Source organism: Myotis brandtii, unplaced genomic scaffold (genome assembly GCF_000412655.1).
Source record: "Myotis brandtii unplaced genomic scaffold, ASM41265v1 scaffold674, whole genome shotgun sequence".
NCBI lineage: Eukaryota > Metazoa > Chordata > Mammalia > Chiroptera > Vespertilionidae > Myotis > Myotis brandtii.
The window spans coordinates 261,705-274,300 of NW_005370630.1; the positions used below are offsets into that span (position 1 = coordinate 261,705).

The following is a 12,596-nucleotide window of genomic DNA, read 5'->3' on the forward strand; positions in this document are numbered from 1 at the left end:
CCCTTGACTGGAATTGAGCCTGCGACCCTTCAGTCCACAGGACAACGCTCTATCCACTAAGCCAAACCGGCTAGGGCTTGACTTGCATTTTAAAAGGCTAACTGGAAGCAATATTGAGAACAGACTATAAGGTAGAGGGTAGAAGCAGGAGGAGCAGTTAGGAGGCCACTGTAATAATTTGTGAAAGATGATGATAACTTGGCCAGAGTAATAAGCCAAGTATTGATAAGAGTGATGAGAATTGGCTATCAGAATTGTCAATGATGGGAGTGATGAGAGTATATGGATTTTGTATATATTCTGAAAGTAAAGGCAATAGCATTTGCTTATGGATTACATCTGGGGTAAGAGAAAAAGGGAAAAATCAAGAATAACTCCAAGGTTTTTAAGACAGACTTGACATATATAGAGACAAGGAAGACTGCAGGAAGAGAAGGTTTGGGTGGGGCTTGAGGGGTAAGAAATCCTACTGAGATGTCCATTAATATCTAAGTGGAGATACTGAAAGGTCATTGAACATACAAGCCTGGAGCTGAGAGAAAATCTCTAAGCAGGAGGCATAAATTTGGAAGTTGTTAGTATATAGATGATTATTAAAACAATGTAATGAAATAAGTATAGAAAGATAAGTGGTTTAATGACTGATCCCTGGGCACTCTAGCATTTTAGGTTGAAAAGTGGGGAAGAGACAGTAAAAAAGACTTAGGAGGAAGGGCCAATGAAGTAAGATGAGAACCAAGAGAGAATAGCAGTGTTTTGCTCTTTTAAAAAAAAATTAAATTTATTGTGGTGACATTTTTTTTAATTTTTATGTTTTAAATTAAATTTGTAGTGTTTTGGAAATAAGATGAAAAAGGTGTTTCAAGGAGAGAGAGGTGATAGCCCAAATAGAGTGAGTTTAAGGAAGAATAAGAGCAGAAGAGATAGAGATGGTACCAGAGAGGCATGTGGGGCCACAAGTATTTTTTGTTTTGTTTTGAGATGAGAGATAAAAACAATATGCTTGTATACTCTCAGGAATAATCCACAAAAATTTGTGATGCAGGAGAGCAAGGAAAGAATTCCAGAATGATGTCCTGGATAAAAGAGAAGAAACAGGATCTCTAGAATAAATGGAAGGCTTGGGCTTACATAAAAGAACAAACAAAAATAGTGGAAGAGCCACGGTAGATGGACATAGACTGAGGCAGATGTAGTAATGTAATTTTGGAAATTCTCTTCTGATTGCTTCTATATTCTCAGTGAATAGGAAGCAAGGCTTCAGCTAACATGAGGAAAGAGAGGAATATAAAAAGTTTTAGTGAAAAGATGGTGGAAAATAGTAATTTAGAAGAGTGAACTAGGGCATAAACTAGGGAAATGCAGTACATGTTTAGTCTACACACTACAGATCCACTTGAGATGAGTGGTCATAAACTTAAAAATTAAGACCAGTTACCATGGGTGTATTTCTCTCTACCATGTTCAGCTTTGCAGTTGTGAGCACCGAGTAATTAGAGAGTTAGACTAAACTACTAACATTAGGGATCTGTTATGTGAGTGTAACAAAGGGAAAGGGGGGAGGGAGGGTTGAGTATGTATGCAAGGGAATGATTATAATGATGCACCAAGGAATCTAACCTGGATAAGGAGGAAAATGAAGCTATCAAGAGAATGGAAAAAAACAGTAGGATAAAAATTCCTAGTGGGTCAAAGAACTACTGGAATTGGGATACTAAAGAAAATAAGGTAGTAAAAGCTGCTGGTGGTAATTAGAGCTGCTCTAAATTGAGATTAGGAAGAAAGTTTTTGGTAATGACAAGGTTTAGGAGAGGATCTTGGGATTCCATGGCTAAGTTATTTTGGAAGATGAGACTATTAAAAGAGAGGAGATCAAGGAGCTGAGAAGCTAGAATATTGGAAGGATCATCTATGTAGCTACTAAAATCATTAAGAATTATGATAGAAGTAGTGACAGAGAGTAGTGTTGTAAGCCAATAGCCAAAAATCTTTAGGGAATGAGGGGGAACTTGACCCAGAGGTCTACAAATAACCAAAACCAGAAGGGTAGCAGACAGTATATTTGATGGCATAAACTTTAAAGATGGGGATTATTTTAGGAAGGAGTGAAGGACGTTGGGGAAATGGCAATGAAGGATAAGCAGGATGCCTATTGTTCCATCAGGTCCAATGGCAAAGAGATGTGAGAGATAAATCAGCCTCAACATGAAAAGACTGCAGAGGAAGCAACATACTCAGATGAGAACCAGTAACAATAAATAACACCAATATACTATGACAAGGAAGAAAATGCCAGACTGGAGACATTTGTTTATATACATTTCACTCTCTCTATGCCAATCCAAAGCTAATACTAAAAAGATGGCTTCCTGTGTTGTGGAGGTTAGATAAGTAGCAGTAAAGGGTAGCATAAAGAAGTGGCGGGGGGGGGGGGGGGGAAACCAAGATGGCGGCATAGGTAAACACCGGAGATTGCTGCCTCGCACAACCACTTCAAAAATACAACTAAAAGATGGAATGGACATCATCCAGAACCACAGGAAGGCTGGCTGAGTGGAATTTCTACAACTAGAAGGAAAGAGAAAAGCATACCGAGACTCAGAGGAGGTGGGAAAGTAAAATACTAAGGTACAGAGGCGCACGCGGAGCGGGCTGGCGGCTGAGGGCGCGGTTGTCTTTTTCAATTGGGAGGGAGTCTCAGGCTCTGAGCTCCAGTTCCAGGTGAGTCTCTGGGGACCCAGACTCATACGGGAGAAGTGGGACTGTCTGGCATCGGTCGGAACTCGAGGGCAGCTTTCTCTCGGAGGTACTTGCAGCAATTGCTGGGACACTGAGAAGCGGGGCCTCTGAAGGCAGGACTGAGAGCAGCCATAACTGCTCGCTCCGCCCGCCCTGTTGATCCCCTGCGACCCGCCCCGCCCAAGCCTTGCACAAGGCGTTTGCTGGATAGTCTCAGGCAGAGGCTAGATTAGCACCTCCCTAGAGATCCAGGACAGAAGTTCTCCCACTGCAGAAGCATAAAAAATGCGAAGACAAAGAAACAGGACACAAATGACAGAAATGGAGGAAAGCAAACTGCTTGATATACAGTTCAAAATCACACTTTTAAGGTTTTTCAAGAACTGTCTAGAAGCCGCTGATAAATTTAGTAAGACCCTTGAAAAGATTGGTGAGCCCGCCGATAAATATAGTGAGATCCTCAAGAAATCTAGTGAGACCCTTGATGTTGTGATAAAGGACCAACTAGAAATTAAGCATACACTGACTGAAATAAAAAATATTATACAGACTCCCAACAGCAGACCAGAGGATCGCAAGAATCAAGTCAAAGATTTGAAATGCGAAGAAGCAAAAAACACCCAACGGAAAAGCAAAATGAAAAAAGACTCCAAAAATACGAAGATAGTGTAAGGAGCCTCTGGGACAGCTTCAAGCATACAAACATCTGAATTATAGGGGTGCCAGAAGAGGAGAGAGAGCAAGATATTGAAAACCTATTTGAAGAAATAATGACAGAAAACTCCCCCTACCTGGTGAAAGAAATAGACTTACAAGTCCAGGAAGCACAGAGAACCCCAAACAAAAGGAATCCAAAGAGGACCACACCAAGACACATCATAATTAAAATGCCAAGAGCAAAAGACAAAGAGAGAATCTTAAAAGCAGCAAGAGAAAGACAGTCAGTTACCTACAAGGGAGTACCCATACGACTGTCAGCTGATTTCTCAACAGAAACTTTGCAGGCCAGAAGGGAGTGGCAAGAAATATTCAAAGTGATGAATGCCAAGAACCTACAACCAAGATTACTTTACCCAGCAAAGCTATCATTCAGAATTGAAGATCAGATAAAGAGCTTCACAGATAAGGAAAAGCTAAAGGAGTTCATCACCACCAAACCAGTATTATATGAAATTCTGAAAGGTATCCTTTAAGAAGAGGAAGAAGAAGAAAAAGGTAAAGATACAAATTATGAACAACAAATGCACATCTATCAACAAGTGAATCTAAAAATCAAGTGAATAAATAATCTGATGAAGAGAATAAACTGGTGATTATAATAGAATCAGGGGCATAGAAAGGGAATGGACTGACTATTCTTCGGGGGTAAAGGGGTGTGGGGGATGTGGGAAGAGACTGGACAAAAATCGCGCACCTATGAATGAGGACAGTGGGTGGGGAATGAGGGCGGAGGGTGGGGTGGGAACTGGGTGGAGGGGAGTTATGGGGGGAAAAAAGAGGAACAAATGTAATAATCTGAACAATAAAGATTTAATAATAATAATAAAAAGAAGTGGCAAAATTGCAGGCTTTTCACCTCTCATTACTTTAGCTGCCTTAAATACACTGACAATCAATTATGGTATAGTTGATGAACACCAAGCAAGAACAATAATTTAAGTAATTTTCTCTTTGAGATTAAAAAATGTCAGTAGATTTATCATCTACAATAAAGGGGACCGCCCTACCTGGTTTGGCTCAGTAGATAGAGTGTTGGCCTGCGGACTGAAGGGTCCCAGGTTCGATTCCAGCCAAGGGCACATGCCCGGGTTGTGGGTTCGATCCCCAGTAGAGGGTGTGCCGGAGGCAGCCAATCAATGATTCTCTCTCATCATTGATGTTTCTATCTCTCTCTCCCTCTCCCTTCCTCTCTGAAATCAATAAAAATATATTTTAAAAAATTAAAATAAAATAAAGGGGACCACATATAAAATTAATGTCTTATCAAAATCTCCCACTAATAAAGGTTCTCAATGGGCAAAAGAGCAATCAGTTCCCACCATTAAATAGCCTGAGTCAGATAAACTAAAACTGATGCAAATGCTGATGCCCAGTGATATCAGTAGGCTATTGGGCTCAAAATGCAGAGGTTACAGTATCACTGTACTGCAAGCATGTCAAACTCAGGGCCGGCGGGCCACATGCCTTGTTTAAATAAATGAGGCATGTGGCCTGCCACGAGTTTGACATGCTTGCTGTACTGGATTTGTCTTAAAATGAGCAAGCACCCTAACAGTAACTTGGAAGCATGACCCTTCTAGCTATCTGCTGTATAAACATTTGAGGAAAACAGAGGAAAGTAAGAAAGGCAATTGTCATGACATTTAAAAAAAATTTTTTTTTATTGATTTCAGAGAGGAAGGGAGAGGAAGAGAGAGAGAGAAAAATCAATCATGAGCGAGAATCATTGACTGGCTGCCTCCTGCATGCCCCCTACTGGGGATCAAGTCTGCAACTGAGCATGTGCCCTTGACTAGACTCGAACCTGGGACCTTTCAGTCCACAGGCCAATGCTCTATCCACTGAGCCAAACCAGCTAGGGCTGTCATGACATTTTTTTAAAAGCTGTTTTCTGCAGGCATTACATCCTTCCATTGAGGTAGATCTTTTGAATTAAAATCAGTCCCAACTGAGGCGAGAGCCATTAGTCATGAAGAATTTGAAGGGTAAAGAAGATTCATGCAGAGGGCTCTAGGAATTTATGCTGGGCGCTATAAGGACACTCTAGATGTGGAAGAAGACAGCATCCCCAATATCAAAAGCTGACCTTTACTAAAGTTTTGCATTTCAAAACAAAAGGACTGTTTTTTCTTATTTAGGATGACAATTCTGATAGCCAATAGTTTTTCCAGCTACCTTTGTTCTACGGTTTTCCCCTCAACCTTTTGGAGTTACAGGCACAAAGACCTAAAAAGATATCTGCTCACCTGGGTTGTGACTGGCATTCTGGGGAAGTGCGTTGGTGATATTGGGCAGCTCATGCCCATAGTTCCCATCTTCCAGGGGACAGACATCCAAGTCGCTCCACTTCTGCAGTTGCTGTAGCCAAGAGGATTTTTCCTCCAGTTTGCAATGTGGATTTAAAATGATGCACACCCACAAGGCCCCTGGAGAAGAAAACAACCCACATTCTTCATATCTGTTCTTCGATGTATGTGTAAGCCTTACTCTTGTTCAGCTTATTCTTTTCTTCCATTTTGAAGTTTCCAAAACATCGGTGTTCCTCAATATAAAAAAATGAGATCTGCTAACATTTTCAGAACTGGCTTGTTTTTCCTTCCCAAAGCTTCCTTAAAGCAGAGTGACTATCTTGATATCTGGATATGTGCCTATGATAATGAACAAGACAGATTTGGGCTTGAATTCTTAGCTTGAATCTATAGTCCAACAAACATTTACTGAGAGCTTTCCATGTTCAAGGCTCTGTACTGGAGAATAAGATACTGTTCCTACCTTTGAGTAGCTGTCTAGTGGTGGAGATACATAAATAAACAGACTGCCATTTGAATATAGTAAGTGTCAAGATAAAGATATGTTCAGGGTACAAGAGCAGCACAAAAGAAGGGCATTTAGTGCAAGGACAGGGATCAAAAGGTAGGTGCTAAGAAAAGGTTTCAATTTTTGGTTAGCTGACCTTGGACTAAAATTCAAATCCCTCAACTGTAAAACAGATCATAAAACACCTACATTTACAGATATTGTGAGAATTAAATGAGATAACATTGGTAAAGGGCCTAGCATATTACTTGGCATATAGTAAAATTTCAGTATTTCATTTTTCCAGGGAAAATGGTTTATTTGGATTTGGATTATGATACTGGTGATAAACTGTGATGCCTTAAAACTATCACATTCTTGCATCTTCTCTGTCATTGTAGCTGAGCATCACATATTACAAATAACCAATGGTTACTGTTTCTTTGATCCTATTGCTCTTCTTTTTAAGCAAACCCACTTCTTCTCAAGGTTTGTGTGTAGCTAAGCCAGATATATTCTCAGTCTCAAGTTAGCAATAAACCTGACTGTAGAGTGGCTTCAGTGAAACATCCTTTGGGATGGAGCCACTACATCTATGGATGCAGGTACATTCAGACACTATTTCAAGGCCCCTCAAAGTCAAGTAAGAATGTTTTAAAAGGCCATTTTAGCTTCAATTTCAAATACCAGTATTAACTGAAGAAAATGAATATTCATTTCTATTAGCTCAATCAAATTTTTATAATCTACCATGAAAAAGATTTCCAACCTAGAATTTTACACCCAGAGTATCACTCAAAAGCAAAAGTGAGAGTCCAGTCAAGATGGCAGCATAGGTAAATATGGCATCATATCCTCCCACAACCACATCAAAATTAAAACTAAATTACAGAAAAACCATCATCAAGAACCACTGAAATCGAGCTGAACATAAGTCCTACAACTAAGGATATAAAGAAGCAGCCACATTGAGACAGGTAGGAAGGGTAGAGACACAGAATGGGCTGGTCCCACACCCACCTGTGGTTAAAAATTGGGAGTGATTATCTCAGCTGCAGAGGTCCCCCAGGAGGAACGAGGGGTCTCAGCCCCATACCAGGACCTCCAGCTCAGGGTTCCAGTGCCAGGAAGAGAAGCATCCAAAACTTCTGGCTGTGAAGACCAGCAAGGATTGTGGTTGAGTGAGAGTGAGAGTGAGGGCGGCTGAAGTCCCAGATGTTCTTCTTAAAGGCCCCATGTACAGACTTACTCAGATTCACTTCCTCTGAGCGCCAGTGCTGAGGCAGCAGCTTGAAAGTCTCCAGGCACATACGTGGAGGAACTGAATTGTCTGGCTCAGAGCGAGGGCTGAAGGGCCAGCTTTCTCCCAGAGAGAAGTGCTAGCAGAGGCCATTGTTCCTTTGCTGAGCCCTCACCTCATAAACTGGCAGGTGCCATATTGGAGTCTCCACTAACACTTTTCATCCTACCCTGGTGATTCCTTGAGACCCTGCCACAACCAACTTGCAGGCCCACCCAGGCCATTCCCAGGGGCTTTCCCTGCAGACTATTTTAGCTCATGCAGAGGACTTTCCTAAAAGTCTCTCAAAGGTTCACAAACCCCAGACAAGCAATACCTGGCTTAGTGTGCCCCATGCCTCTTGCTGAGTGGCCCCAGGCCTAGCACAAGTAATAGCTGGCTTTGGTATGCAGCTTAGCCTATCCTGGGCACCTCTAATCCCAGTTCAAGTAGCAGCCATCTGCAGATCACTCTGTAGTTTGTGCTGGTTGGCTCTGGGCAGGATGGCAGCTGGTCTTGGCTGGCACCTTCCAGAAGGCTCCAGAGCCAGCACACCTAGAGGCTAGCTTTAGACCTCACTGTAGCACCACACAACCACCACCACCAGAGACACACTTAAGGGGCAGACTCATTGGGCACCAGAGCTCTGAAGTAAGTTCTGCTCTGTGGGGTTGGCCCCTGCACAGCACCTCCTCCATTGTGGTGGCAGCTAGTCCCCACAGCCTATTAGCCTGGGGGTAAATCCCTCCTATTGACCTGCTAACAGCAATCAAGACTCAACTACAACAGGAGGGAGCACACAGCCCACGAAGGGTGTGGTGGCACACACGGAGCACCCAGATGCAGTGATCGGGAGGTTGTGCCACTGGGTCCTACAGGACACCTACTACATAAGGCCACTCTACCTAACCGGGAGATACAGCAGCTCTACCGAATACATAGAAACAAACACAGGGAGGCAGTCAAAATAAGGAGACAAAGAAACATGTCCCAAATGAAGGAACAGAACAAAACTCTAGAAAAAGAACTAAACAAAGTGGAGACAAGATACAGAGTTTAAAACACTGGCTATAAGGATACTCAATGAACTTAGGGAAAGATTAGAGGAACTTAGTAAGAACTTCAACAAAGAGATAAGGAACATAAAATGGAGACAGAAAACATAAAAAAAGAACCAGTCAACCCTAGCCAGTTTGGCTCAGTGGATACAGTGTCTGCCTGGGACTGAAGCGTCCCGGGTTCAATTCCGGTCAAGGACATATATCTCAGTTGCAGGCTCGGAGATAACCAAATCATTGTGTCTCTCTCACATTGATGTTTCTCTTTCTCCCCCTCCCTTCCACTCTCTCTAAAAAAAAAAAAAAGAAAAGAAAACCAATGGAAAAAAATCCCCAGGGGAGGATTAAAAAAAAAAAAAAAAACAATGGAAAAATATACTCAGGTGAGGATTAACAAAAAGAAGAATACCATAACTGAAATGAAGAATACATTATAGGAGATCAACAGTAGAACAGATGAAGCAGAGGACCAAATCAGAGATTTGGAGCAAATCAGAGATTTGGAAAACACCCAATCAGAATAGCAAAAAGAAAAAAGAATTTTAAAAAATGAAAGTTTAAGGGAGCCTTTGGACAACCTCAAACGTATCAACATCCAACATTTGTAACATGGAGGTGCTGGAAAGCAAGGACAGAGAGCAAAGAATTGAAAACCTATGTGAAAAAATGACAGAAAACTTCCCTAACCTGGTGAAGGAAATAGACATACAAGTCCAGGAAGTGCAGAGAGTCCCAAACAAGATGAACCCAAAGAGGCCCAAACCAAGACACATCATAATGAAAATGTCAGAGACTCACCCTAGCTGGTTTGGCTCAGTGGATAGAGAGTCTGCCTGTGGACTGAAAACTAGTTCTTCCCTTATGGTGTGTCTATATTACACCGTTTGCTGGTTCTACTAAAATTAATGCAGGGAGAAATAGGTTCCCTCCCACCAACAAACAAAAAAGATAAGAAAGCTTCATCATTTAGGATAAAAGGAGAAGAATGCTAAGAACAAAATTTTGAGAAAACATCAACCTTTAAGTTGTGAGCAGAAAAGGAGGAATAAGCACAAAAGAAAAAGAAAGAAGAGAGAGATGGGAGAACCAGGAAAAACTGGCGACAAATGAATCAATTAACAATGTCTAATGTGGCAGAATGTCAATATTAGTAACAAGCATTTATTTTATTGTTTGTTTTTTTATATATTTTTTATTGATTAAGTTATTACATATGTGTCCTTATTCCCACATTATCCCCCATCCCCCCCACTCATGCCCTCACCCGCCTGTTGTCTGTGTCCATTGGTTAGGCCTATATGCTTGCATATAAGTCCTTTGGTTGATCTCTCCCCCTTACCCCCACCCTCTCCTACCTTTCCTCTGAGGTTTGACAGTCTGATGCATTTATTTTACATTTTAAAAAGTGCTTTCTATTTATAGTGAAGTAAAAGATTTTCACATTAATCTTTATAAGTAGAATGAGAACCAAAAGAGGCCATTAAATTTGGCAACTAAAGGGATTCTAGTGGCCTTATCAATTCCAAAATAAATAGGACCATAGGAACGAAAAATAGGTTGGGTGAGTTGAGAGAGGCTTAAGAGTATGATTTGAGTCATCAAGAAGCTCCTATTCCTAAGCATTTAGATATTAAAAAGGAGATCCCTTGAGGGAGGAAGAGGCAGAGAGAGATAGAAACATCAATGATGAGAGAGAATCATTGACCGGCTGCCTCCTGCACGCCCCACAATGGGGATCAAGCCTGCAACCTGGGCATGTGCCCTGACTGGGAATCCAACCATGACCTCCTTCCTGGTTCATAGATCGATGCTAACCACTGAGCACACTGGCCAGGCTTTTATTGATTAATTTTAGAGAGAGAGGAAGGGAGAGAGGGAGAGAGAGAGAAACATTAATTTGCTGTTTCACTTATTTATAAATTAATTGGTTAATTTTTGTTTGTTTGTTAATTCTTTTTTTTCTTTTTTCTTTTTTAATATATTTTATTGTTTTTTTTACAGAGAGGAAGGGAGAGGGGTAGAGAGTTAGAAACATCAATGAGAGAGAAACATCGATCAGCTGCCTTCTGCACACCCCCTACTGGGGATATGCCCACAACCAAGGTACATGCCCTTGACAGGAATCGAACCTGGGACCTTTCAGTCCGCAGGCCGACGCTCTATCCACTGAGCCAAACTGGTTAGGGCTGTTAATTCTTATATGTTCCCTGACTGGGGACTGAACCTGCAAGCCTGGTGTATTGAGATGATGCTCTAACCAACTAAGCTACCCGGCTAGGGTAGCAGGAACAAAATTCTTTAGAAAAGGAGATGGTATAGGACTCAGAATAAATAGATAAGGACTGGCCTTTTATAGGAGCAGAGATACTTTACAGATTTTAACAGAAAAGAAAGTAAAGTGTATGTGTACAGACATGGGGAGATGAGAAAAGCTCATGTCTGATAGCTTCTATTTTCTCTGGTTCAGGAACTGAAATTACTGAGCCCACTCTCTAAGTTCCTACAAACCCTGCCTAAACCTTTCCCAGGTGAGCAGGTCTTGTGACCAGGAAGGAACCCTCAGAGTAGTTAGGGGAAACACGACATGCACTGTGCTCTAGTATCTAACCCCATAAGGCTTCTCTTAGTGCAGTGGTTCTCAAAATGTGGTCTCTGGAATAGCGGTGTCAGCATCCCCTGAGAATTTTTAGAAATGTGAATTATCAGGCCTCACTCCAACCTACTGAATCCAAAACTCTGGGGATAGGCCCCATTATTTGTTTAAACAAGCACTCCAGGTGATTCAGAGAAATTTGGGAATCACTGTCTTTGCAGAATGCTGAGAGTTTCTTAGAAGATTGGTATAGCAATTTCTTAGATAAATAAAAATGTCAGAAGCAAGAGCTTTTCATAATGAACCTAAGTATATGCAAGAGCTTTAAAAGCACTGAGAGCCAATTCTGCTTACTTCCTCTCACCTACCTTTGCCCCAAAGGCCAAACCCAAGTCCACAGCACAATCCCATGATTTTCATAAAACTTACTCCAAGAGGCTTAGGCCTTAGATGAAATTGACTCTGAAGAAGGCTAATTTCAAATCTTAGAAAACATGCACTTTGGGAGAAGTACACAACAAGATAGAATTGAGGGAGATGTTATAGAAGGATGTTTGATTTGGAATCAGACAGATGAGGTTCCAGTATTAGAGCCACCACTTAGTGTGTGACTTTGAATGAAATACTTAACTTGCCTGAGCTCAGTCTTCTCCTCTAAAAATATGGAGATGCCAATACCTTAATCTTGGAAGGGAATCTATGCCTATAATTTCTTTTTAGGAAAGAGTCCAGAAGCAGTTCCCAAGTTGCCATGCATTATGTCATGTGACCCTGGTCACAACTGATTGAACCAGTAGCTACAGACTAATAGTGCAACATTCTTGCACTTCAGAAAATGTGATTATGTTAAAGCAGAGAGAGTTTTCTATAATTCTTCATTTGATTCTGTATCCAGAAGTAACCTGAGCTGTTTCTTTGCAATAAACACACAATTACCTCATACTGTTGTTATGAGAATTAAATGAAACAAAGCGAGTACAATCTTTTCTTTTTAATTAAATCTTTATTGTTCAGATTATTACAGTTGTTCCTCTTTTTTTCCCCCATAGCTCTCCACCCGGTTCCCACCCCGACCCTGCCCTCACCCCCCCAACTGTCCTCATCCATAGGTGTACGATTTTTGTGCAGTCTATTCCCGCACGCCCACCCCACTTCCCCCCCGAGAATAGTCAGTCCATTCCCTTTCTATGCCCAATTCTATTATATTCAGCAGTTTATTCTGTCCATCAGATTATTTATTCTCTTGATATTTAGATTCACTTGTTGATAGATGTGTATTTGTCGTTCATAATTTGTATCTTTATCTTTTTCTTCTTCTTCCTCTTCTTAAAGGATACCTTTCAGCATTTCATATAATACTGGTTTGGTGGTGATGAACTCCTTTAGCTTTTTCTTATCTGTGAAGCTCTTT

At 41.2% G+C, this 12,596-nt stretch overlaps 1 protein-coding gene across 1 annotated transcript in view; it reads right to left on the reverse strand.

Moving 5' to 3' along the window:
• Positions 1–12,596, reverse strand: part of ZSWIM5 (zinc finger, SWIM-type containing 5) — a 101,690-nt gene that overhangs the window by 25,657 nt on the left and 63,437 nt on the right. Inside the window, exon 5 of the mRNA XM_014529232.1 lies at positions 5,706–5,885. Within this exon, the coding sequence (XP_014384718.1) occupies positions 5,706–5,885 (180 nt within the window). The remainder of the gene's footprint in view (positions 1–5,705; positions 5,886–12,596) is intronic.